This window comes from Orycteropus afer, unplaced genomic scaffold (genome assembly GCF_000298275.1).
Source record: "Orycteropus afer afer isolate SDZICR_OR568_19922 unplaced genomic scaffold, OryAfe1.0 scaffold00181, whole genome shotgun sequence".
NCBI lineage: Eukaryota > Metazoa > Chordata > Mammalia > Tubulidentata > Orycteropodidae > Orycteropus > Orycteropus afer.
In genome coordinates, this window is record NW_006921768.1 from 4,428,163 (window position 1) to 4,453,804 (window position 25,642).

General features: G+C 41.7%; 1 protein-coding gene across 1 annotated transcript in view; it reads left to right on the top strand.

Annotated features, from left to right (window-relative positions):
* Positions 1 to 6,929: 6,929 nt before the first annotated feature.
* The window catches only part of SLCO5A1 (solute carrier organic anion transporter family member 5A1), a 206,858-nt gene continuing 188,145 nt past the window's right edge, over positions 6,930 to 25,642 (top strand). Inside the window, exon 1 of the mRNA XM_007947348.1 lies at positions 6,930 to 7,845. Within this exon, the coding sequence (XP_007945539.1) occupies positions 6,930 to 7,845 (916 nt within the window). The remainder of the gene's footprint in view (positions 7,846 to 25,642) is intronic.

Below are 25,642 nucleotides of genomic sequence, written 5' to 3' on the forward strand. Positions count from 1 at the left end.
CATTTGGTACATTGCCCTTCTCTTCACCCAAATCAATATTTATCACTATCTATCTAACAGCATTCCCTCCCCTCCCCTCCCACCCCTAGTAACCAACAAAGAAAATTTCCTCCAATAGATAAATATTCTTGTATTTTTATAATAGTGAGATCATACAGTATTTGTCCTTTTGAGATTGACTTATTTTACTCAGCATAATGGCAAGCTTGAAAATTGAAGAGAGTTTACAGTTACATGATTTCTCTCCCAATATAATTAGCAAGGCAGGTATATTGTTCTAGGGAACCATATTCTTTTAATCATATGTAATAAGCCATTGGGTAGCAGAACTGCCTGGTGTGATGTGAGACCACTTCTTTCCATTCATCTGACAATTATGGCTGATGAAGGCACATCTGGCTTTTTCCAAAGTCATTTTTAACTATGAAAGAGAAATATCATTTGTTGAATGCTTTCTTCTTCTTTTCTATGTAGTTAGCTAATTGGACCTTCCTTATTCTGTTTATAAATCATGATCTTTCTATCAGTGGCAATAAAAAAATCTATGTGTTTTTGGAGTTGCTTCTAGCTTAACCATGATAATTGACCACGAGTAAACAGAGTGTTCTAGGGACATGATTATTTGACTTTCAGCAGCGAAGCCCTCTGCTGGCACCTGATGCAACAGATTGAATTAGCTAGAGAACAGCTGATGTCTGGAGCAGTGGCTGAAACAAGAGAAAGAGGCACAGAGCTTGGAAGAGGTAACAAGAGATAGATCAATTCTATTTGGATCCAGAATAAACTCAGAAAGATATTTGGGTACAGGAAGTGCCACATATTTTTGCTCAACTAGCAGTAGTGGACAGAAATTGGGGCAGGGCTGGCAGCTGGAGTCATAGTGCCTGTTTCAGGAAAAGGGACAGTGGACTTGATAGAGATCACAAGAAAAGAGGACAGTGGCAGAGGATGAGGAAATGCATGTCTTTGCCTCTTTTGATCTGTCAGTCTGGCAACTACCAGAAGATCAGTGCTGTCTCAGCATGGACTTCAAACACACATTAATATTATTTGTTCTCTAAGAATAAACAGTACATGATAGGGTGGTTGTGGACTGATGTTGTTGTTAGCTGTCTGCAAGTCATGGCAACCCCATAAATAATGGAATAAAACACTACCTGGTCCTGCACCATCTTCATAATTGCTTGCAGATCAGAATGTTGTGATCCATAGAGTTTTCATTAACTGATTTATAGAAGGAGATCCCCAGGCCTGTCTTCCTAGTCTGTTTTATCCTGTAAGCTCCACTGAAACCTTTTCAGCATCATAACAACCTGCAAGGCTCACCTGACAGATGGGTGGTTGCTGTCCATGAGGTACATTGGCTGGAAATCAAACTGAGTCTTCTGCATGGAAGGTGAAGATTCCATCACTGAGCTACCAATGCCTTCAATGTGGACTTAAGTGAGACAATAGGAGATGCAAGTGCATTAAAAACTCTGGGTGTAGTACAGCTACAAGGGACAGAATATTGAGTCATGTTTAAAAGCATGGACTTTGGAGTTAACAGACCTAAGATCATATACCTTACAGACTAGCAGGGTGTCTTTACCCAAGTTACCAAGTTACTTAATATTAAATGATGTAAGAAACATCAAAAGAAGAGGGAAGGAATACAGAGTTGCTGTACAAAAAAAGAATTGGTCAATGTTCATCTGTTTCAGGAGGTGGCATATGATGAAGAAGCAATGGTATTGAAAGAGGAAGTCAAAAGGAATTGGCAAAAAACAAGGCTCCAGGAATTGACAGAGTACCCATTGAGATGTTTCAACAAATGGTTGCCATGCTGGAGGCACTCACTTGTCTATGCCAAGAAATCTGGAAGACAGCTACCTGGACAACTGACTGGAAGAGATCCGTATTTGTACCCATTCCAAAGAAAGGTGATCCTACAAAATGTGGACATTATCTAACAATATCATTAATATCACACATAAGTAAAATCTTGCTGAAGATAATTCAAAAACAGTTGCAGCAGTACATTGACAGAGAACTTCCAGAAATGCAAGCTGGATTCAGAAGAGGACGTGGAATGAGGGATATCATTGCTGATGTCAGGTGGATCTTGGCTGAAAGCAAAGAATACCAGAAAGATGTTTACTTGTGTTTTATTGACTATGCAAAAGCATTCAATTATGTGGATCATAACAAATTATGGATAACATTGAAAAGAATGGGAATTCTAGAACACTTAATTGTGCTCATGAGGAATGCGTACATGGACCAGGAGGCTGTCTTTTGAACAGAACAAGGGGATACTGCATGGTTTAAAATCAGGAAGGGAGTGTGTCAGAGTTGTATCCTTTTACCATACTTATTTAATCTGTATGCTGAGCAAATAATCCGAGAAGCTCAACTATATGAAGAATAATCCTAGAAGCTGGACTATATGAAGAAAAGTGTGGCATCAGGGTTGGAGGAAGACTCATTAAAAACCTTTGATATACAGAGGACTCAACTTTGCTTCCTGAAAGTGAAGATGACTTGAAGCACTTAGTGATGAAGATTAAAGACTACAGTCTGCAGTATGGATTACACCTCAACATAAAGAAAATGAAAATGCTTACAACTGGACCAATAAGCGGCATTACGATAAATGGAGAAAAAGATTGAAGTTGTCAAAAATTTCATATTACTTGGTTCCACAATCAACACCTTTGGAAGCAGCAGTCAAGAAATCAGACAACGTATTGCACTGGACAAATCTGCTACAAGAGACCTCTTTAAAGTGCTGAAGAGCAAAGAATGTCTCTTTGAAGACTAAGGTGAGCCTGACCTAAGCCATAGTATTTTCAATTGTCTTCTATACATGTGAAAGCTGGACAATGAATAAGAAAGATCAAAGAAGGGTTGATGCTTTTGAGTTGTGGTGCTGACGAAGAATACTGAAAGTACCATGGACTGCCAGAAGAACTAACAGATCTGTCCTGGAAGAAGTGCACCTGGAATGCTCCTTGGAAGTGAGAATGTCCAGACCTCATTTCACCTACTTTGGTCATGTTGTCAGAAAGGACCATTCCTTGGAGAAGGATATCGTGCTTGGTAAAATGGATATCATGCTTGGTAAAGTGGAGGGCCAGTGAAAAAGGGGAAGGCCCTCAGCAAGATGGATTTACACAGTGGCTGCAACAATGGGCTCAGGTATAGCAAGGATTGTGAGGGTAGCACAGTGTTTTGTTCTGTTGTACATAGGATCACTATGAATCAGAGCCAACTCAATTACATAACAACAACAACAACATCATCACTTCCCTCATCACATCTCTAAAGTGGAGACACTGCTCTCATAAGGCCAGGGGTCAAAGGAATGGTCTTAGTAGGGCAGTGATGGTCAGCACTGTCACTGATTCCTATAGACGAGCAAACTCCTTTTCTTCATTAGATCATCATCCTATGCTGTCAAAAGTCACCAGTATCCTCCTAAGTGGGAAATCTAATAGGCTCTTTTCGAGCATCATCCTATTTGACTTCTCTGCAGCCTTTTATGTATCTGACCAGTCCCATCTTAAACCTTTCTGCTGCCTTGGCTTCTGTGAGACCTCCTCTTTTCTGATTCTTCCCAAAGCTCTCTCTGATCATTGCTTCCAGTCTCCTTCCTTAATTTTTCCCTCTGCTTCTCCTATATCCAAGAGTTCCTTAGGGCCCTATTCTTAGCCTATATCTCTTTGCACTTTGCATAATCTTCCTTATCCATCTCACCCACTCTTGTGCTACTTTTGGGCTGGTGACTCCTAGTCCATATCTCTAGTTCAAGTCTCCTTTGTGTCGTATATCCTTTCTATTCCTATTGTTGTTGTCATTATGTGCCCTCGAGTTGGACCCGACTCACAGCGACCCTTCCTTGGGTTTCTGAGGCAGTATCACTATGGAAGTAGACTGCACCATCTTCCTTCAAGGAGTGGCTGGTGGGTTTGAACCGCCAGCCTTCTGGTTAGCAGTCAAGTGCCTTAGGCACTACATCACCAGAGCTCCCTATTCCTATAGCACACCACATTTCCTAGGATTATAGTGGGTATTTCTTTGGATTTCCTTATCTGCTTTTCTCACTGGGCTGTGAACTGCAAGAGGGTAGAAGCGGAAGTTTATCTTTGTAGTCCCAGCCCCTGGCTTGGTGCAAAATGCACACTAAAGAGCTGTGTGTGTGTGTGTGTGTGTGTGTTGTGGAAAGATCTATACAGATCTAACAGGGCAATGGATATTAGATTTTTCAGTAGCACATCTACGTATAATTATTTTAAGCAATTTACATGGCCATTTTTCCCACTAGACAGTCCAGGGATCCTGTCTTTCTTGGGTCCCCAGAAGTTTCTGTGGTACCTGAGACATGATGGGTGCCGACAGATCGGAATAAATGAACAGAAATAACTTCTTTATTTAGACCAGGCTCACTGCCTGAGCAGCTGAATTTTTTGGACACCGCTCCTCTAGGGCTTCAGTGCTCCTCGCTCTTCCCGGCAGCAGGTGAAGGGCAGCCCAGCGACTCTGACTGGGGTTGGGCTGGGCGGCTGCCCGCGCGCCTGCGCCCTCGGCCGCTCGGTTCCGGGCGCGCCTCTCTGCGCGTGTGTCTGTTTGGAGAAGAGAGGTTTGGGTGACAGGCGACGGGTGGGAGGAAGAGTTCACCCTGAGTCACAGTCTCATTCACTGATTTCTCGGCAGCTGGACTGAGGCTGTCTCCGCAGGCAGCTGCTACCTACTCCTGCATCTCTACATTTCCCACCTCCTGCTGCTCCACGCTCAGCCAACCAGCCACACCGACAGACTCCCCAGTGAGTAGCGGCAGCTCGTGAGCCCCGGCAGCGGCGTTCTCTCCTCCCGCGGGCTGTGTGTGTGTGTAAAGGGGGTGTCCCTGGAATTCCGCGCAGGCTCCTAGAGCTCCTTCCTGGGCTCTGTATCCATTCGAGTACGCGCTGCTGAGCAGGTGCCCGCCCAGGCTCAGATGCCCCAGGCGCGGGGAGCGAGTTTGCCGGAATTCCCAGGCTCTGCGCGTGGCCGCTGGTGGGGTTCCCCGGGAAGGCGCCTTGGTGAGTTGGCGTCGGGGAAGCCCGGAGCGGTGAGCTCCTCGCAGACCGGGAATCTGGGACCGGGTCCTGCACCACCGAGCCGAGCGAAATGCTGAGCGGCTGCCTGTGGCCGCCGGCCTCCCCACCTTTCTCCCTTATCCTTGCCCCTTTCTTTCCTCACCAGCATCACAAAGGCGCGCCGGAGACTGAAAACCCATGCAGCGCTGCCCGGCTCGCCTCTCCTACCTGGTGCACATTTCCTCGGGTCCGGAGGAGTGCAGTGGGGGTCCTCGAGATTGGCGCTGGGGTTTTACCCCAGAGGAACACGTGTTTTCGGCTCTCGCTTAGCTCAATCTGGGAGCGGTGTCGCACGGGAGGTTCCGACACGTACACGCTGGCGTGTGTGAGTGTGTGTGTGAGTGAGTGTGTGTGAGTGTGTGTACGCGCGCGCGCGTGTGCACGCGCCCGGGCCCACGCTCTCGGTGAGCGCTCGATGTAAATAGCAAATCTCCCCGGCGGCCCAGCGTGTGCGAGCGGGTTCCGAGGCTTCCTGGTGCCAGCTGTGGCAGCGTACCGGCATCTCTTTGTTTGGTTGTGGCTTCCTCACCCCTCAGCAAAGCAAATTGATTTTCGGTTTCACTTGACACGGCGCACCGGGACTGAGTGTGTGCTGCAGCCTAGAATGCCCCTGGTATTTGTAATTGAGTAGTTCTTTCGGGCGGGGGGTGGCGGTGTTATTTTTAGTGCTGGGCATAAAGAGACAAGTAAGTTGACCTTTTTGCTGCTGTCTTTGGCTTTGAATACGTGTTGCTAATTGATGGAGCAAACAGATCCGCATGCAGTCGCGCACACGGGCCTGCGCACAAGTGTGTACACACATTTCTACACATGTAGGGGTTTTATTTTTCTTTCCTTTCATATATATATATACATATATGTATATATAACAGGAACTGAGAATGCATTGTGCGTTTGTAAAAAAAAACTTTCCTTTGTTCTTTCGGGCATTTTCTATTTTGGGAAATGGAGTAGGAGTACAGAAAGGTTGCAATTAGTTCACTGTAATAAAAGACACTGACTCTGAGTCAGAGCTGCCAGGTTAATAGTTATTAACATAGCAAAGCAGATGCGCTGTTAAAGGAAAAAGGGGCGGGGCGGGGGCAGGTCCGCAGCAGACAATGAGGGAGGGTCTTTGCCGATCGCCTGCTGCTTATTGTTCAAGGACTGGAGGCTGAAGCCGGCAGCTACCATCTTCTCTAGGGTTGCGCCTCCACCTCCGCCCTCTGCCCCACACAGGGCCATCGGGTCACCCAGAGCCGGCCCCCAGGGCTCCAGGGACACCAGACTCAGCCCCAGCCCTAGCGGATCTTCGCTGACAGCTCTTTCTCTCCTTTGCAGATTGGCAGTTTCGCGCCCGAAGGGTGTCAGAAGCCGAGGCAGTGAGGACCAGAAGCCCCTGGCCCAGCAGGGCAGCATGCGGCGCAGGCAGCGGCGCTAAGTGCCTCCACGCTGGGCGCGGGACATACTCGCTCCGGGCGGCAGGCAGAGCGGCGGCGGAGGAGGGGATGCTCCCGGGACGCGGACGGCGCCCGCCGCGAGCTACCGCCCGGAGGTGGAAGCCAAGCAGGGTTCATCGTAGGACCTCACGGACTCCTGCCCTGCAGGGCACGCGGTTGTGGAACCTTGAGACCTCGTCTGCGGTCAGGATGTCCTGCGTGCTTCCCTGGTGGTGAGGATGCCCTGCTGCGCCGCTCTGCGTCCTGGCTTTGCAACCCCAGCCCCTGTCCCTCGTGGGCACGAGTGTCTATTCCCGGCTTTGGCCCCTGTGCCAGTGGATGAAAAGCGCCAGAATCTTTGAATGTGATCAGGGATTGAATCTGAACAAGAGCCATGGACGAAGGAACTGGGCTGCAGCCCCGGGCGGGAGAGCAGCTGGAGGCACTGGCCACTGAGGGAGCTGTCCAAGGGAAGTGCGAGTCAGAGACGTTTAGGTCCAAGAGTTTACCGGTCCTGAACAGCGCCTCCTGCCGACCAGACCTCAGTCCTGCGTGTATAGAAGCTAAGCTGGCCCTCAGCTATACGAATTCTTTGGGCCACCAGGAGTTGAAGCAAGGCCCTGGCCCGTTGCCTTCTAGCCCATCTGCCCAGTCCACTTCGGTGGGGACGGTGGGGCTCGTGGACTGTTACCACAAGGTGAATGTCAGCAAAACCGTCTCGGTGTCCTCCACTCTGGCCACGCTACAGGGGAGAAGATGTCTCTACGTGGTCCTCACTGATTCCCGTTGCTTCCTGGTTTGCATGTGCTTTCTGACCTTCATCCAGGCGTTAATGGTTTCTGGGTATCTGAGCAGTGTCATCACCACCATTGAAAGGCGCTACAGTCTGAAGAGTTCCGAGTCGGGGCTGCTGGTCAGCTGCTTTGACATCGGGAGCCTAGTGGTGGTAGTGTTCGTCAGCTACTTTGGCGGCCGTGGTCGGCGGCCCCTGTGGCTGGCTGTGGGTGGACTTTTCATCGCAGTCGGGGCTGCCCTTTTCGCTTTACCTCACTTCATCTCGCCTCCTTACCAGATCCAAGAGTTGAACGCCTCGGCCTCCAACGACGGCCTGTGTCAGAATGGAAACTCCACGGCAACTCTGGACCCTCCTGCATGCCTGAAGGACTCAGGAGGAAATAATCACTGGGTCTATGTGGCTTTATTTGTTTGCGCACAGATTCTTATTGGAATGGGCTCCACACCTATTTATACCCTGGGACCAACCTACTTAGATGATAATGTCAAGAAAGAAAACGCGTCTTTGTACCTAGGTAAGACTTTTCCAACCCCTGTCGGTTTTAGATACTCTTAGATAAGGTTGAACTCTTACTGAAACTTACCTTTCTTCCAAAAGAAAAAAAATAAAAAGGAAACATTTTCTTAGATATTTTAAGTATTAGAGTTCACTTCATTTTCTGTTTTAGTTTGTCTAGTGTCTCCGGAAACTGCTCCAGGTAGGGGGTTTGTGTCATTTAGTCTGTTTTTTATTTGGGAGAGAACCAATTAGTTGATAGTTCTTTGAATTAATTTTTAGACTCAAACTCACATTTGTCTTTTTCCTAAGTAAAGCAAACTTTTAACCGTGGGGTAGTGCTTCTCTGTCTTACTGCCTACTTCTGGAAAAGCTCTGTTTTTATCAATTATCTTCAAATAAATGCCCTTCCAGAAGGGTTCAGATAGAAATAGAAGTCTATGCTGTGGAGTTGGGTTATTTCTTGCTTTTATCTGCTGCCCCAACGGCAAGGATAATGGAGTAGCCAGAATGCATAAAACATGCTTTAGTGCCCTTCATTATGAAAAACACCAAAAAATAACTTTAGTGATATCAAATGACTAAGTTATATTTGTACAGAAACTGCATCATAAGTTTTAAAGTTTAGCCAAAGCCATTTTTATTGCCGGTTTGAAGACCCTCAATTATATGATGTGGGAGAAAAAACCATTACTATTTTCTGAAAAGCAGTAGCTCTTAGAGTTAATGTGTTTATTTGCATAAATCAGCTCCCATGGGCAGGGGGCGACTGGGTTAAGTATGAGTGCTCATGTGAGGCCCAGCAGATGTTGCAGGGGGAAGGAAAATATACTTCCTAGAAATCTGTGTGATTCTCATCACCTTCCTGTACTAGTTACCCCTTCAAAACTGAACTTCTAAAGGATGGAGTCAAACTTTTGAAAAGGCTGAATAATAGCTATACCTGATGAGTCTTTGTTTTTCTGTATTTCTCTATTGACGTCCAACTAAAACAAGATAATGGGTTTTACTTTATATTTTTAGAAAATGAAATGGTAAAATAAACAAATACTAGACAGAGCTAGCGATTGATTGGCTATGTGCTGATAGGATTCTTGTTGTAGGAATAATAAGACTCTCAAAGGACATTAGACATGATACCAAATCGTTAGAGGGCTGTGCATTTTTCTCAGTAGAGCGAGTGTCCCCAGAAACTGCTCTAGGTGGGGGGGTTTGTGTCATTTGTAGCCTTTGGTCATTTATAGCACAGATGCTTTAGGACAAGAATTTTATAATTTATTTTCAATATTAAGTGCAATAGAAAGACATTTCCATTCAGGGCAGAGAGGAATAGCTCACTTGTTACCTTGCCTTTGTATTTTCTAACATTTATTATGGTAAAGTTTCAAACATGAAAGAGAGTTGAAAAGAGCAGTGCAATGAAAACCAGTATTCCCACCACTAGATTCAATAATTGTTTATTTTGTCATATTTGCTTTATCTTTATTTGTGTGTTCATACGTACATATGTATAGTGTAGTGTCTAAGGCACTTGACTGCTAACCAAGGCTGGTGGTTCAAACCCATCAGCCACTCCCCGGAAGAAAGCTTGGGCAATCTACTTCCGTAGTGATACCGCCTCAGAAACCCAAGGATGGTCACTATGAGTCGGATCTGAGTCAGATCCAACTCGACGGCACATAACAACAACAACAACAACAACAACAACATATATATATTTAGATAAACCATTTGAAAATAATTACAGACACCACTAAACTTCACCTTAAATGCTTTAGCATGTGCCTTCTGTTAATAAGGACATTATCTTACATAAGTGCAGGAACATTTACATCCTAAGAAAATTAATAATCATTTGCTAATATCAAATATTCAGTCCATATTTGAATTTCCCCCATTGTCTCCCCAAAGTGTTTTATAACTAGTTTTTTTTTTTTTTCTTTCAAAGTAGGAGTCAGTCAGGGTTCATTCATACATTGCATTTGGCATTTGGCTACATTCTAGAAAAATGCCTCAACTTTTTTCTTTTTCCATGGACTTTTTAAGAGATAAGACCAGTTGGTTTGTAGAGATTTTCTGCATTCTAGATATATCTGATTATTTCCTGATGATGTCACTTACTGTTCCGCCACTCCCTACATTATCTGTATATCAAGAAGTTCAGCCTAAAGGCTTGATTAGATTCAGACTAAATGTTTTTGACAAGACTACATCATGGGTGATGCTGTGGGCTTTCTATTCCATCATATCTGCCACTTACTGTTGTTGTTGTTATGTGCCATTGAGTCGGCCCTGACTCAAAGTGACCCCTCCTTGGGTTTCTGAGGCAGTATGACTACGGAAGTGGATTGCCCCATCTTCTTTCTGAGGAGTGGCTGGTGGGTTTGAACTGCCAGCCTTCTGGTTAGCAGCCAAGTGCTTTAGGCACTAAGCTACCAGAGTTCCTGACCACTTAATAGTGAAGTTTAACCACTTGGTTGATTGGATGACTTCTTTCCATTGTAAAGATATGTTTCTTTGAACATAGTAAGTAATCCTTCAAGTGAGAACTCGAAACCATGTGTGGTAGTTAAGGTTGTTGTCGACTTGGCTGGGCCTGGTTGAGTGGCTGGGCAGCTGGAGGTGGTTATTCCCGATGATGAGACTGGCAATCAAATCCATGGGGGAATCTGCCGTGAGCAGCTAGCTGAGTAGCTGCTTTAGGGACGTGGTCTGCTTCCCATAAATAAGGAAAAGCATTGGGATTGGTCTCTGGCTTTTTGGCACACTTAAACCCTGCATCTAGCCAAGTCATTGTTCAACAGCCTGCCATGCCCTGCCAATCTTGGAACTTCTTCTGGACTTGAGTTAGTGGCCTGCTGTGTTTGGTAACATTGGGACTGTGCCTTTTTAACTTGTCAACAATGGATTTGTCAGCCTCAGCAGCCAGGAGCTGCCTGAGTGAAGAAAGGCATCTTGCTTCAGTGGTCTGGGAGCAAGAGGCAGAGCTCTCAAGGTTCAAGGGCTTTCACCCAGCCCCTAGACCCTGGCACTTTGAACTTGGACTTCAAGCCTCCAAAATTGTAAGACAGTATTAGTACCTAAAGCATTTGACTGCTAACCAGAAGGCTGGCGGTTCAAACCCACCAGCCACTCCTCGGAAGGAAGATAGGGCAATCTACTTCTGTAGTGATACTGCCTCGGAAACCCAAGGAAGGGTCGGTCACTAGGAGTTGGATCTGACTTGATGGCAGTGAGTTTGGTTTTTAGTTGGAAACTCCTGTTTGTTCAAGCCATCCCTTTATGGTATTGTGTGGTAGAACAGCACAGAGGTAACCAGAGCACCATGTAAATATCCTAATTGTTTTTCATAATTTTCTTGACCTTTACCTCTGTTTATTTTGAAAACTTATCTATTTCATCTCATCAGATACATAGGCAGAGCCCTAACTAAAGTGAGACTATGCCATAGTAAGAGCCCTTTGATTTTTTTCTGAACAGCAAGAATATTTCAACTACACAATCTGTGCTAGGCACTTTGCTAGTTTTGGAACACCAGAAAGAGACATAGTCTCAGCACTTGAGGAACTGTCAGTGAAACCAAAAAATATTCCTGTGCAACCTAAGGAGAAAGTTACAGAAATGGTGATGCACTTTTCTTTCTTTTTGGAGCTATTTGCTAATACTTGTTCTTTGAAAAAATTTTAGTGAATGCCGTAAGACACATTCTTAGGGAAACCCATGAGAATTCTGCTTCATATTAAATGGACTGCAATAAAAGCTATGCTGTTTTGAGTACCAGGAATTACCTTGTTGGTTGTAGTTGAGTTGACTCCAACTCATGGGTAACCTTGTGTGTGCAGAGTAGAACTACTCCATAGAGTTTCGAAGCCTTGATCTTTCAGAAGCAGACTGCCACACCCATCTTCCAAGATACCGCTATGTGGGTTTGAACCACCAAACTTAGGGCTTGGCTAGTAGTTGAGCACTTAGCCATTTGTAACACCCAGAGACTACCCAAACAAAAACCACTGCTATTGAGTCAATACCAACTCATGGCCACCCCCTTTGGGTTTCCAAAGCTGTAAATCTTTTTTTTTTAAATGCATTTTATTGAAATATAATTTATATACAGTGAAATGGACAAAACTAAAGTGACGTGGGTAAATGCATTCTTTTTTTGTTTGTTTGTTTTTTCAGTGTTCCCTCCCTCCCACCCCTGGTAACCAACAAAGAAAGTTTGCTTCCATATATAAACCTTTCTTTGACTTTTTATAATAATATAATTATATTTATTACATATTATTATATATATATCATATATAATAATATTATTATTATATTTGTCCATCTTTGATTGACTTCTTTCACTCAGCATAATGTGCTCCAAGTCCATCCAGGTTATGCAGTATTTTGCAGATTCCACATTATTATTTAGGGTTGCATAGTATTCCATTGTGTGTATGTAACACAGTTTTCATTCTTCTGTTGATGTGCACATAGGTTGTTTCCATCTTTTGGCTATTGTAAATAGTTCTGTGATGAACATGGGTGTGCATATATCTGTTCTTGCCCTGACTCTCACTTCTTTAGGATATATACCTAGTAATGGGATTGCTGGGTGAAATGGTATTTCTAATTCCAGCTTTCTAAGGAATCACCATACTGTTTTCCACAGTGGTTGTATCATTTGAAAGTTCCACCAGCAGTGTATGAGAGTCCCAATCTCTCTACATCCTCACCAGCATCTGCCATTTTCTGTCTTGTTGAACTTTGCCATTAGTGCTGGGGTGAGATGATATCTCATTGTTGTTTTGATTTGCTTCTCTCTGATGGCTAATGATCATGAGCATTTTTTCATGTATTTGCTAGCCACCTGAATATTGTCTTTGGTGAAGTGTCCATACATATCTTTTGCCCATTTTTTAATGGGATTATTAATGTTTTTGTTGTTGGAGTTTTCTATAAATTTTGGAGGTAAGTCCCTTGTCAGATATGTAATTATTGACAGGTATGACTTAGTTGCTGTCATTTTGTTTTGTGCTTTTCCATAGTGTTGATTTCTTTGTTCCATATAATTTTCTGTGCTGAACTCATTTTGTTTAGGAATTGTGTTATCACTTCCTTTGTTACTATTGTTTTAGTATTTGCTAAATATTTGTACTCGTCCTCTTTTTTATTTTGATGTGAAGGTTTATAATTTTTCTTTGTGGGTACCCTGTGATTCATAGTTTCTTCCCAAGTTTAGAATAGTCCATTCTATCTTGTCTTGACTTCCCTACCATTTAGAAGTTTTGTAACTAGGGAGTTTTTTCCCTCATTTTGGTTTGTAGTTGTTTTCACTTGTCAATTGATGTCTCTGGTTCCCTGTTTACAATCTTGTAGGCTTATTTACTGTGGATACTTCTGTAATGGAGTTGGTTTCTGGGTTATGCCATCATGTGTGTTAATGGTTGGTTGTTGTTTGCTATTGTTGGCTCTCTGTCCAAAGGAGTCCCTTTAGCATCTCTTGTAAGGTTGGTCTGGTTTTACCAAATTCCCTTAATTTCTGCTTATCTGTAAAAGTCCTAATTTCACCATCATATTTGAGGGACAATTTTGCTTGATATATAATTCTTGGTTGGAAATTTTCCTCTTTCAGGGTTTTATATATACCATCCCATTGTCTTCTCGCCTGCATGGTTTCTGCCGTGCTTATTCTGAGCTTGTTCTTATTGGTTGCCCCTTGTAGGTAACTTTTTGTTTTTGCTGTGCTACTTTTAGGATTCTATCTTTGTCTTTGGTTTTGGTGAGTTTGATGATGATATGTCTTGGTGATTTTCTTTTGGGGTCTGTCCTGTTTGGGGTTCATTGGACTTGAATAGATATATTCTCATTTTTCATCATGCCAGGAAAATTCTCTTCTAACTAGTCTTCAACAATTTTTTCTGTGTTTTTTTTTGTCTCTTCCTCTTCTGGAATTCCGATTACATGTAGGTTATTCCTTTTGATGGTATCCCACATGAACCTTAGGCTTTCTTCATTTTGTTTTGATCTTTTTTCTGATTGTTCCCTTTCCAAAGAAGTATTGAGGTATTTGCCTTCTGTCTCCCTAATTCTGTCTTCCATTGATTCAGTTCTACTCCTTTGCTGTTTAACATGTTATCTATTTTGGAAAATTTAGTATTAATCTTCTGGATTTCTGTCTGTAGATTTTGTATCATTTCTAGTGTTTCATTTATTTTGACATTTTGTTCTTGTATTGTCTTTCAAAATTGTTCTAGGGTTTTCTCTGTGTTTTCCTCCATTTTGTCAGTGTTTTCCTTGATCTGTCTCTCAAGCTCTTGAAGGTACCTAAATATAATTCTTTTGAATTCCTTATCAGGGAGTTCCAATGCTATATCTTTCTCAGGGATGTGTTTTGCATCTGTATCCTGGTCCCTTGTTTCTCCTGGTTTATCTTGTTTCTTTGTGTACACTGTGATGCTCTGTTGTCTCTGAGGCATTGTAACATTTCTGTGTTTATATTTAATTGGTGATTGTATGTTGGAGTGACTTGTCCACGATTTTCATTTTCTTTGTTTTGTTTGTATGTTATCTACATAAGCAGGGTACTGTGCTACTCTTTTTGCTAGTTGGCAACACTTATACACTCACCACCTGTCTCCTTTCCCATTGTGTGCCTCCCGTATGGCCCCATAGTCCTTGGCATTTGGAGCTTATACTTAGGTCCTTGGAATCTGAATGAGAATGCTGTCACTTTAAAATCCAAAATGGCCACCGCTTATAAACATTCAAAATGGCTGCACCCTCGGTACTTTAAATATCTAAAACGGCCACCACGTGTAAACAATGACCACCACGTGTAAACAATCAAAATGGCTGCGCCTTCCGAATAGCCAAAAGTCCACAGCTCAGGTTGTCTCCCTCCTTCCTATCTCCCTTTCTAGTTATAGGCCACCAGTGCAGTCATCCCTGCAGCCCTTGGCAACCAGGGCTGATCTTTGGGTCAGTTCTCAGGTCCCAACACCACTTGGAAATATTTGAGCTGTCAGTCCTTCAAAGTAGCTGACAGTCCACTGCTCTGACCATCTCTGTACTCACTGTTTTCATTCAGATTTTTCCACTAGTTGGTGCTTAATCCACTTCTGTATACTTCCTGTCAAAGTTCAGGGCTTCAGGATTATCTTCTGTATCTCTGTCAATTGGTTTCTCTTTTCTTTGTTGAAGAGGGTCTGTGGAGCTTGTCTACCTATTCCTCCATCTTACTGGAAGTTCCTAAGGCTGTAAATCTTTATGGAAGTAGATTGCATCATCTTTCTCCGATGGTGCAGCACCCAACTTTTTGTTAGCAGCCCAATGCCTTAAGCATAGTATCACCCACTTCTCAAAGTATTGGCCAGTGAAAACCTCATGAATAGCAGTAAAACACTGTCTGATATATTACTGAAAACCTTTACGAATAGTCCTGAAACATTGTCTGATACAGTGCCAGAAGATGAGGCCCTCAGGTCAGAAGACACTCAAAACACAATTGGGGAAGAACTGCCTCCTCAAAGTAGAGTTGACCTTAATGATATGGATGGAGTAAAGCCTTTAGGACCTCCATTTGCTGATGTGGCATGACTCAAAATGGAAAGAAATTGCTGCAAATATTCATTAGTAATCAGAATCTGGATGTAAAGTATGAATGTAGGAAAATTGGAAGTTGTCAAAAAATAAATTGGAACCCATGAAGATAGATATTGTAGACATTAGTGAGCTGAAATGGACTGGTTTTGGACATTTTGAATCAGACAACCATATGATTGACTATGCTGGGAATAACAAATTGAAGAAGAATGGTGTGGCATTTATCATCACAAAGAGCATTTCATGGTCTATCCTGAAATACAATGCTGTCAGTGATAGGATAATATCTACATGCCTACAGGGAAGACCAATTAATACTATTGTATTAATTGAGGAAATTGAAAATAATTATCAACTTTTGCAGTCTGAAATTGACCAAACATGCAGTCAAGATAATATTGAATATTATTGGTGATTGCAATGAAAAAGTTGGAAACAAAAAAACCCACTGATAGTTGGAAAATAAGGCCTTGGTGATAGAAATGACACCAGAAGTTGTGTGATAGAATTTTGCAAGACCAATGACTGCCTCGGAAACCCAAGGAGGGGTCGCTGTGAGTCGCGTCCGACTCGACGGCAAACAACAACAACAACAATGACTTATTCATTGCAAATACCCTTTTTCAACAACATAAACAGTGGCTACACATGTGGTCCTTACTAGATGAAATATACAGGAATCAGATCAACTACATCTGTGGAAAGAGGCAATGGAGAAGCTCAATATCTTCAGGCAAAACAAGGCCAGGAGCTGACTGTGGAACAGACCATCAATAGCTCATATGCATGTTCAAGTTGAAGCTGAAGACAATTAAAAGAAGTCCACAAGAACCAAAATATAACCTTGATTATATCCTACTTGAATTTAGAGACCATCTGAAGAATAGATTTGACTCATTGAATACCAATGACTGAAAACCAGATGAATTGTGGGATGACATCAAAACATTATACATGAAGAAAGCAAAAGGTAATTAAAAAGACAAAAAAGGAAGAAAAGACTAAAATGGATGTCAGAAGAGACTCTGAAACTAGCTCTTGAATGGAGAGTAGCTAAAGCAAATGTAAGAAATGACAAGATAAAGGAGTTGAACAGAAAATTTCAAAGAGCAGCTTGAGAAGACAAAGTCAATTATTATAATGAAATGTGCAAAGACCTGGAGTTATAAAACCAAAAAGGAAGAGCATGCATGGCATTTCTCAAACTGAAAGAACTGAAGAAAAAAGTCAAGCCTCGAGTTGCAATATTGAAAGATTCTATGGGCAAAATATTGATTGAGGCAGGAAACATCAGAAGAAGATGGAAGGAATACCCAGAGTCACTGTACCAAAAATAATTGGTCATTGTTCATGTATTTCAGGAAGGGGCATACGATCAAGAAACAATGCTATTGAAGGAAGAAGTCAAAGCTGCACTGAAGGAATTGGCAAAAAACAAAGCTCCAGGAATTGACAGAATACCCACTGAGATATTTCAACAAACAGATGCTGCACTGGAGGCACTTATATGTCTATGCCAAGAAATTTGGAAGACAGCTACCTGGCCAACTGACTGGAAAAGATCCATATTTTTACCCATTCCAAAGATAGCTGGTCCCGCAGATTGTGGAAATTATCGAACAATATCATTAATATCACATACAAGTAAAATCTTCCTGAAGATAATTCAAAAATGATTGCAGCAGTATATTGACAGGGAACTTCCAGAAATACCAGCTGGATTCAGAAGAGGATGTGGAATGAGGGATATCATTGCTGATGTCAGATGGATATTGGCTGAAAGCAAAGAATACCGGAAAGACGTTTACTTTTGTTTTATTGACTATGCAAAAGCATTCACTATGTGGATCATAACAAATTATGGATAACATTGAGAAGAACAGGAATTCCAGAACACTAAAATGTGCTCATGAGGAGGAACCTGTACATAGACCAGGAGGCTGTTTTTTGAACAGAAGAAGGGGATATTGCATGGTTTAAAATCAGGAAGGGAGTGTGTCAGGGTTGTATTACTTCACCATACTTATTTAATCTGTATGCTGAGTGAATAATCCGAAAGCTGGACTATATGACGAAGAACGCGACATAAGAATTGGAGGAAGACTCATTAACAACCTGTAATACGCAGATGACACAACCTTGCTTGCTGAAAGTGAGGGTGACTTGAAGCACTTACTGATGAAGACTACAGACCACATTCAGTCTGCAGTATGGATTACACCTCAACATAAATAAAAGGAAAATCCTCACAAATGGAACAATAAGCAGCATCACGATAAATAGAACAAAAGATTGAACTTGTCAAAGATTTCTTATTACTTGTTTTCACAATCAAAACCAATGGAATCAGTAGTCAAGGAATCAAACAACATATTGTACTGGGCAAATCTGCTGCAAAAGACCTCTTTAAAGTGCTAAGGAGCAAAGATAACTCTTTGAAGACTAAGGTGTGCCTAACCCTAGTGGCTAAGACACTTGCCTGCTAACCAGACGGCTGGCAGTTCAAACCCACCAGCCACTCCTCGGAAGGAAGGTTGGGCAATCCTACTTCCGTAGTGATACTGCCTCGGAAACCCAAGGAGGGGTCGCTATGAGTCGGGGCCGACTCGACGGCAAAACAACAACAACAACAACAACAACCCAAGTCATGGTATTTTCAGTCACCATATGCATGTGAAAGCTGGACAATGAGTAAGGAAGACTGAAGAAGAGTTGATGCTTTTGAGTTGTGGTGATGGTGAAGAATACTAAAAGTACAATGGCCTGCCAGAAGAACTAACAGATCTGACCTGGAAGAAGTGCCGCCAGAATGTTCCTTGGTAATGAGAAAGTCCAGGCTTCGTCTGACCTACTTTGGTTCTGTTGTCAGAAGGGACCATTCTCTGGAGAAGGATATCATGCTTAATAAAATGGAGAGTCAGTGAAAAAGGGGAAGGCCCTCAGTGAGATGGATTGACACAGTGGCTGCAATGATGGGCTAAGGTATAGCAAGGCTGCTTAGGACCAGGCAGTGTTTTGTTCTGTTGTGTATAGGGTAACTATGAATCAGAGCTGATTCGATGACATCTGACAATAATAAGAACAACAACAGTATACTTTATATATATATACACGTACATATATATGTATGTATGCATATACAGATATACAAATGTGTGTATATATTATATACATATATATTATACAGGGAGCTCTGGTAGCTTAGTGCCTAAAGCATTTGACTGCTAACCAGAAAACTAGTGGTTCAAACCCATCAGCCACTCCTCGGAAGAAAGATTGGGCAATTTACTTCTGTAGTGATACTGCCTCAGAAACCCAAGGAGGGGTCACTATGAGTCAGATCTCACTCAAAGGCAGTGAGTTTGGTATTTTTGTTTTATATATTATACATACAACAAAATAAAATCAAACCAGACTCACTGCCATTGAGTCGGATCTGACACATAGCGACCCCTTCTTGGGTTTCTAAGGCAGTATCACTACAGAAGTAGATTCAAATGATAATTTATTGAATAAAATATGTCATTTAAAAAAAATAATCTTAATGACCTTAAGAGATAGGTGTTTATTTTATTTTATGGATGAGAACTTGAGACTCAGAGAGGTTAAGTGACATGCCTAAGGACACAAGTTGGTGGCAAAGCCAGGTTTCAAAATTACATCAGTCTGACCCCTGAGCCTGTGAACTTCCCTCCATGCTGTGTTTGGCAAGTGGCCATGAAGGCCAGCTGAACCCCAAGGTTGTGTAACGGTCAGCAGAGTTTTGAGAATGGTGCAAAGGAATGCAGAGCTCATCTAAAAGGTCAAGACATTGTCAGAACAAGATGGTTCTTTCAATCTTTTGAAGTAGATTTTATAGGTTACCTCTGTGCCAGTTAAAATCAGTTAGAGAAACTACTATGTTTTTAGAAAATAAGCAGTACGTTAATCAATTATAATGTGGGACTTTCCCTAATAAATCACCGGTTGAAGTATCTTTGTTACTTTTCATCAAACTGTTCATATGTATTTCCTTTTTCACCACCCACTCCATTCTTACCGACTCGACGGCACATAACAACAACAACAACAACAACAACTCCATTCTTAACCTTCCCATCAATCTTTCTAACTTCTCATTAAAAGCACTGCCAAAATAAATAAATAAATCAGGTAGCAGGTCAGCAATTGCAGGCAGGAACAAATATCGGAATTAATGTAACAGCCATTGGAATGGAATGTAATTGTATATCTTAATCTTTTGAAAGTTCTAGGTTAACATTCTGGCAGCTGTAAACATAAAAGTGATATGGTTGTGGAAGAGATACATCAGCATTTATTCCCACTAAATGGCTAACTTCTGCAAGGAAAGAGGTTTGGCACTGACCTGGAGCATAGAGGAAGCTTTGTAGGCATTAATAAGAACTTTAAGAACTTAGGTTAACAGCTGGACCATTATTTGTAATTGTATGCCAAGAAGAGAGAGAAAAATGTGATCCTTTAGGGGCAAGAAATTCATGAACCAAGAGGAAAAGGAGAAAGACTGGCGAAGCATGTGGGAAAGGGAGAAAAGGATGCAAATCTAGACTAAAAAGCCATAACACCTCCTAGAGTGATACTGGCATGGTGTGATTATCAGCCAAGCAGTGTGAGTGCCAGCCATTACACCTCACTGTCAGCCCCGACTTCGCACCACTGAGAAGGGTTGGAATAGTTTCAGTGCCTTAGAAAGAGCAGTGGAGGAAGAGGCAGAAGATCTATGTTTTAGTCCAACTCTAGCAATTGCTGGTCAGAGGACTTTAGACAGATCCCCTAACTTCTTCCCACCTCTGTTTCCACATGGGAAGTGTCTTAGTTTCTTACTTAGTACAGCCATAACAGAAATACCATAAGTGGGTGGCTTTAAAGAGGAAAAATTATTTTTTCACAGTTTAGGAGGCTAGAAGTCCAAATCAGGGCCTTGACTATAGGGGAAGTCTCTGTTGTCTCTCAGGGAAGGTTCTTGTCTCAGCTTCTCTAGCCCCGGCCTTCTTCAGTTCTTTCAAACCGTTTTACGCGGCATCTATCTTCACCTGTTTGTACTTTCTTCTGTGTCTAATGTACTCTTTTCATACCTTAGAAATGAGTATATTTAGGATGCACCCCTACACTAATAGGGTTTTTTAAGATAGCGAAGAAAACCCTGTTACATCCACAGGTATAGGGGTTAGGATTCCACGTATTTTGGGGGAGCACAATTCAATTCATAACAGAGAATATTCCATTTGTTTCTCTCATTGTCATATTTTGAAGACCAAATGGAATCGTGTTTGCAATTGGTCTGCAAACTCCAAGGGGAGGCACAGATGAAAGAGACCATTATATTGTCAAAGCAGACTTGGAATTCTAGGATTCCAGAGTTAGCAGAGTGGAGAGTAAAGCATTTTGCTCTTTCTGAGTGTAAAAATCTTTAAGACTATCATTTTGTAATTGGGAAAAAGGAAAGAATCCACTCTCTGAGAACACTGTATAGGACAGTCTTGATCAGTGTTTCAGCAATGTTATATTTTGATTGATTGAAATTTCTGAGAATCTACAATTTTATCACCAGAAGTTTCTGTATGTCAACCTTTGATGACCATCTTTCTTTAACATATGAATCTACATTTTTTTGCCTCAGGTAAGATAATGAAAGTTCTTTGATGATTGAGGGACCTGTGGTGTCCCTATTTTACCACTGTGGACTTCAGTTACCCTCCACATTATGCTGGTAGGAAGTGTGGTGAACAAGAATCAATCCCCAAACATCCTTAGAAGTAATCATTCTTATTTTAAAAATGAATGCCTGGTGGCCTTCTCTTTTCTACACTTCCTCAATTATCTAAAAGGAGAATGAACTTGAAATTAGTTGAATTCTGTTCCATAAAGATTTTATAGTAAACTATCTATAGATTCAATGCAATCCCTATAAGAATCCTGACACCTTTCTTTACAGAAATAGAAAAAAAATCTTCAACTTGTTTCGGAATGTCTAAAACATCCCATTTATATGAATAGCTAAAGCAATGTTGAAAGGAAAGAACAAATCACTTCCTGATTTTAAAACATACTATAGAGCTACAATAATCAAAATAGTCTGCTACTGGTATAAAAATAGACATATAGACTAATGAAATAGAATTGAGAGTTCAGAAATAAACCCACATATCTATGATCAACAGATTTTTGACAAGGGTGCTAAGTCCATTTGATAGGGAAAGAAGAGTCTCTTCAATAAATGGTATTGGAAAATTGGATTTCTATATGCAGAAAAATGAAACAGGACCCATGCCTCACACCATACACAAAAATAAATTCAAAATGACTTTAGGACTTAAAAGTGCAAACTAAACCATAAAATTCTGAGAAGAAAAGCAGGGGCAACACTGTCAGGCTGCACTTTTAATAATGGATTATCTAATATAATAAGAGTTGATGCTTTTGAGTTGTGGTGCTGGCGGAGAATGCTGAAAGTACCGTGGACTGCTAAAAGAACTAACAGATCTGTCCTGGAGGAAGTGCAGGCAGAATGCTCCTTGGAAGCCAGAATGGCCAGACTTCGTCTCACCTATTTTGGTCATGTTGTAAGAAGGGACCATTCCCTGGAGAAGGATGTCATGCTTGGTAGGGTGGAGGGTCGACGAAAGAGGGGGAGGCCTTCAAGGAGATGGATTGATAACGGTGGCTGCGATGATGAGCTCAAGTATAGCAGGGATTGTGGGGCTGGTGTGGGATCGGGCAGTGTTTCGTTCTGCTGTGCATGGGGTCGCTATGAGTCGGAAATGACTCGATGGCACTTAACAACAACAACAATATAATAACAAAAGCACAAACAGCAATAGTAAAATAAAAATTAGGGACCTTGTAAGTATTAAAAACTTTTGTTCATCAAAAAACTTTACCAGACAAGCTACCAACTGGGAGAATATCTCCAGAAACTATATATCTGCCAAGAATCTAACAACCAAAATATAAACAAAACTTTAACAGCTTATCAACAAAAGGAGGAATGACCCAATCATAAGATGGGCAAAGGACTTGAATAAATATTTCACCAAAGAGGACATTCAAGTGACAGCCAGACACATGAAAAGATGCTCAGTGTTATTAGCCATCGGAGAGCTGCAAATCAAAAGCACGATGAGATACCATTTAACTTACACTAAGATGGCTAAGATAAAAAAAATAAAATAACAAATGTTGATGAAGATGTGGGGAAATTGGAATCCTTATCCATTGCTGGTGGGAATGCAAAATGGTACAGCTGTTGTGAAAAACAGTACGGTGGTTCCTAAAGAAACTGAAAATCGAACTACTACATGATCTGGCAATTCTACTTCTAGGTATATACCCAAAAGACTTTAGAACAGAGTAAAAAAGAAACTGGTACACCAATGTTCATTATAGAACTATTCTTACTAGCTAAAAGATGGAAACAACCTAAATGTCCATCAACAGATGAATGGATAAACACAATGTGACAATGTGATACGTACATACATTGGAATACTACGTAACCAATAGGAAAAATGCAGTCTTGATACATGCTACAGTGTGGATGGAACTGGAAGACGTTGTTGTTGTTGTTGTTATGTGCCGTCGAGTTGGCCCCGACTCATAGCGACCCCTCCTTGGGTTTCCGAGGCAGTATCACTATGGAAGTAGGATTGCCCAACCTTCCTTCCGAGTGGAAGACATTATGCTGAGTGAAATAAGTCAGTCACAAAAAGACAAATATTGTATGACCTTACTTGTATAAAAAGACAAGAAAAGACAAATATACAGAGACTACAGTTTATTAAGGTTATCAGGGATAAGAGGGAGGGGGAAAGGGGGGATGATGGAAAAATCATTTTGATTAAAGGTAGGGTTGCACCCCCAATTATTATAATTGCTGTTAAGTTATACACCTATAAAAAGCTGAATTGGCAAAAGTTGTGTGATAGATATATTTATAATAATGACCCCCCCCCCCAAAAAAAAGAGTAGCTGCTGAGGCTGCTTATGTACAATCAAACATATCATGCCATGGGTTTTGGTCCTTGGTTTGGAAATTTAGGGTCATGATTTCATAGGACGTTCCAATTAATTAGCCTGAGAACGTATTTAGTGCTTCTGTTCTACTTCCTATTTCCTTGCATAGTGCCTAGGGACTTAAAAGCTTGAAAGCAGCCATCCAAGGTACAATAGTTGGTTTCTATTCATCTGGAGCAACAGAAGAAGAAGGAGAGTCAGGAACAGAAGGAGGAAATTGAATATGTGGCTTATTACCTCCATTAACAACTGCCTTCTTTGCCATGAGACTGAAAGAGCTGAATGGTACCCAGCTACCATTACTGAACATTTTGATCAAAGATTCCATAGCAGAATCCTAATCAAAAGGGGGAAAGAGCAGAACAGAATTTTGAATTCTCATGGACTCCAGACTTTCTGGAGCCATGGAGGCTGGATGAAGTCCCAAAACAATTGCCCTGAGATAATCTTTAAACCTTAGACCAAAAATATCCTCTGAAGTCATTTTATAACTGAACAGTAGTGTAGTTTAATTAGTAAAAAAAAAAAAAAGCCTGCCTAGAGCATTATGCTCTTTTAATAACTATCCATGTGGGATCAAATTTATAACAACTTACATGATTAGAGAGCAACCTTGGGGGCAGTGAGTTTACGTTAATGAGGAAGGAACAACTCTGAAAAAGAGTGTGAGAAGGTTGCACAATTTGAAGAATGTAATGCATGTCATTAAACTGTACATGAAGAAAATGTTGAATTGGTGTGTTTTGCTATGTATATTCTCAGCGACAATAAAATCAGTAAAATCTACAAATTTTTTTTATTGTAATATAAACATATGTTTGTTTTTGTATATATCCATAAATCAACACAAACCAAACTCAACTGCTGTCGAGTTGGATCCAACTCATAGTGACCCCTCCTTGGGTTTCCAAGGAGTGGCTGGTGGGTTTGAACCTCCAGCCTTCTGCTTAGCAGTCAAATGCCTTAGGCATTTCTACATCACCAGAAAGCATAGTTTTGATGTGTTGATCATCTACATGGTGCAGAACAAGGCAGTGTTTTGTTCTGTGGTACAAGGGCTCATCATAAGTTGGAGTGGACTCTAAGGTAACTAACAACAACAACAATATAAGCACACATATATTGGGTTTTATAGTAACATAGAGTAAAAGATACATATATGTATCTTCAGTGTTTTCTGGAGTCATAGAACCAAGTGCATCAGTGGTTTTCACTGGTTATTTGTCCCTAGCAATGATCAAGAAGTCAGCCACAGGGACCCAGGTGAGGAGAGGGAACCCAGGCCACATCCCACAAGCAGCGAGGCGGGAAGGCAGGGAGAGGATAGAAAAGCCAAGGGGGACTGGAATAGATCAAGGAGTCAGCTGCAGGGATCCAGGTAAGGGTGATTGGAGGAGTCCAACAGCTAAGGGAGACAAACTTGTCTGTCAATTTGTCCTCCTGTGGTGACATGTTGCTGTGAGTCTTGAGGCTGTCCACTGGTGTTTCAAATCCAGTGGGTGCACAGGTATCAGCCCGGCTTGCAGACTGAGACAGACTAGGAAGAAGGAGGAGGCCATCCACTTCTCAAAGAATTGGCTAGGGAAAACCTTATGAATAGCAGAGAAACACTGTCTGATACATTACTGTGCAACTTTATGAATAGTCCAGAAACATTGTCCAATATAGAGGAGGAAGATGAGTCACTTAGCTTAGAAAGCTCTCAAAGTAGGACTGAGCAAGAGATGCATTAGAGTAAAATCAGCCTTATATGGATAAGGTAAAGCGTTTGAAACCTCCATTTGCAGACATGCCACCACTCAAATTGAGGAGAAACAGCAGCAAACATGCATTAATAATTGGAACATGGAACATACAAAGTATGAATCTAGGAAAATTGGAAGTTGTCAAAAATGAAATGGAACGCATAAAGATTGATATCCTAGGCATTAGTGAGCTGAAATGGACTGGTTTTGGCCATTTTGAATCAGACAACCATATGATCTACTATGCTGGGAATGACAGTTTAAAAAGGAATGGCGTGGCATTCATCATCACAAAGGATGATTCAAGATCTGTCCTGAAGTACAATGCTGTCAGTGATAGGGTAATCTCCACATGCCAACAAGGAAGATCCATTAATATGACTATTATTCAAATTTATGCACCAACCACCAAAGCCAAAGATGAGGAAACTGAAGATTTTTTATCAACTC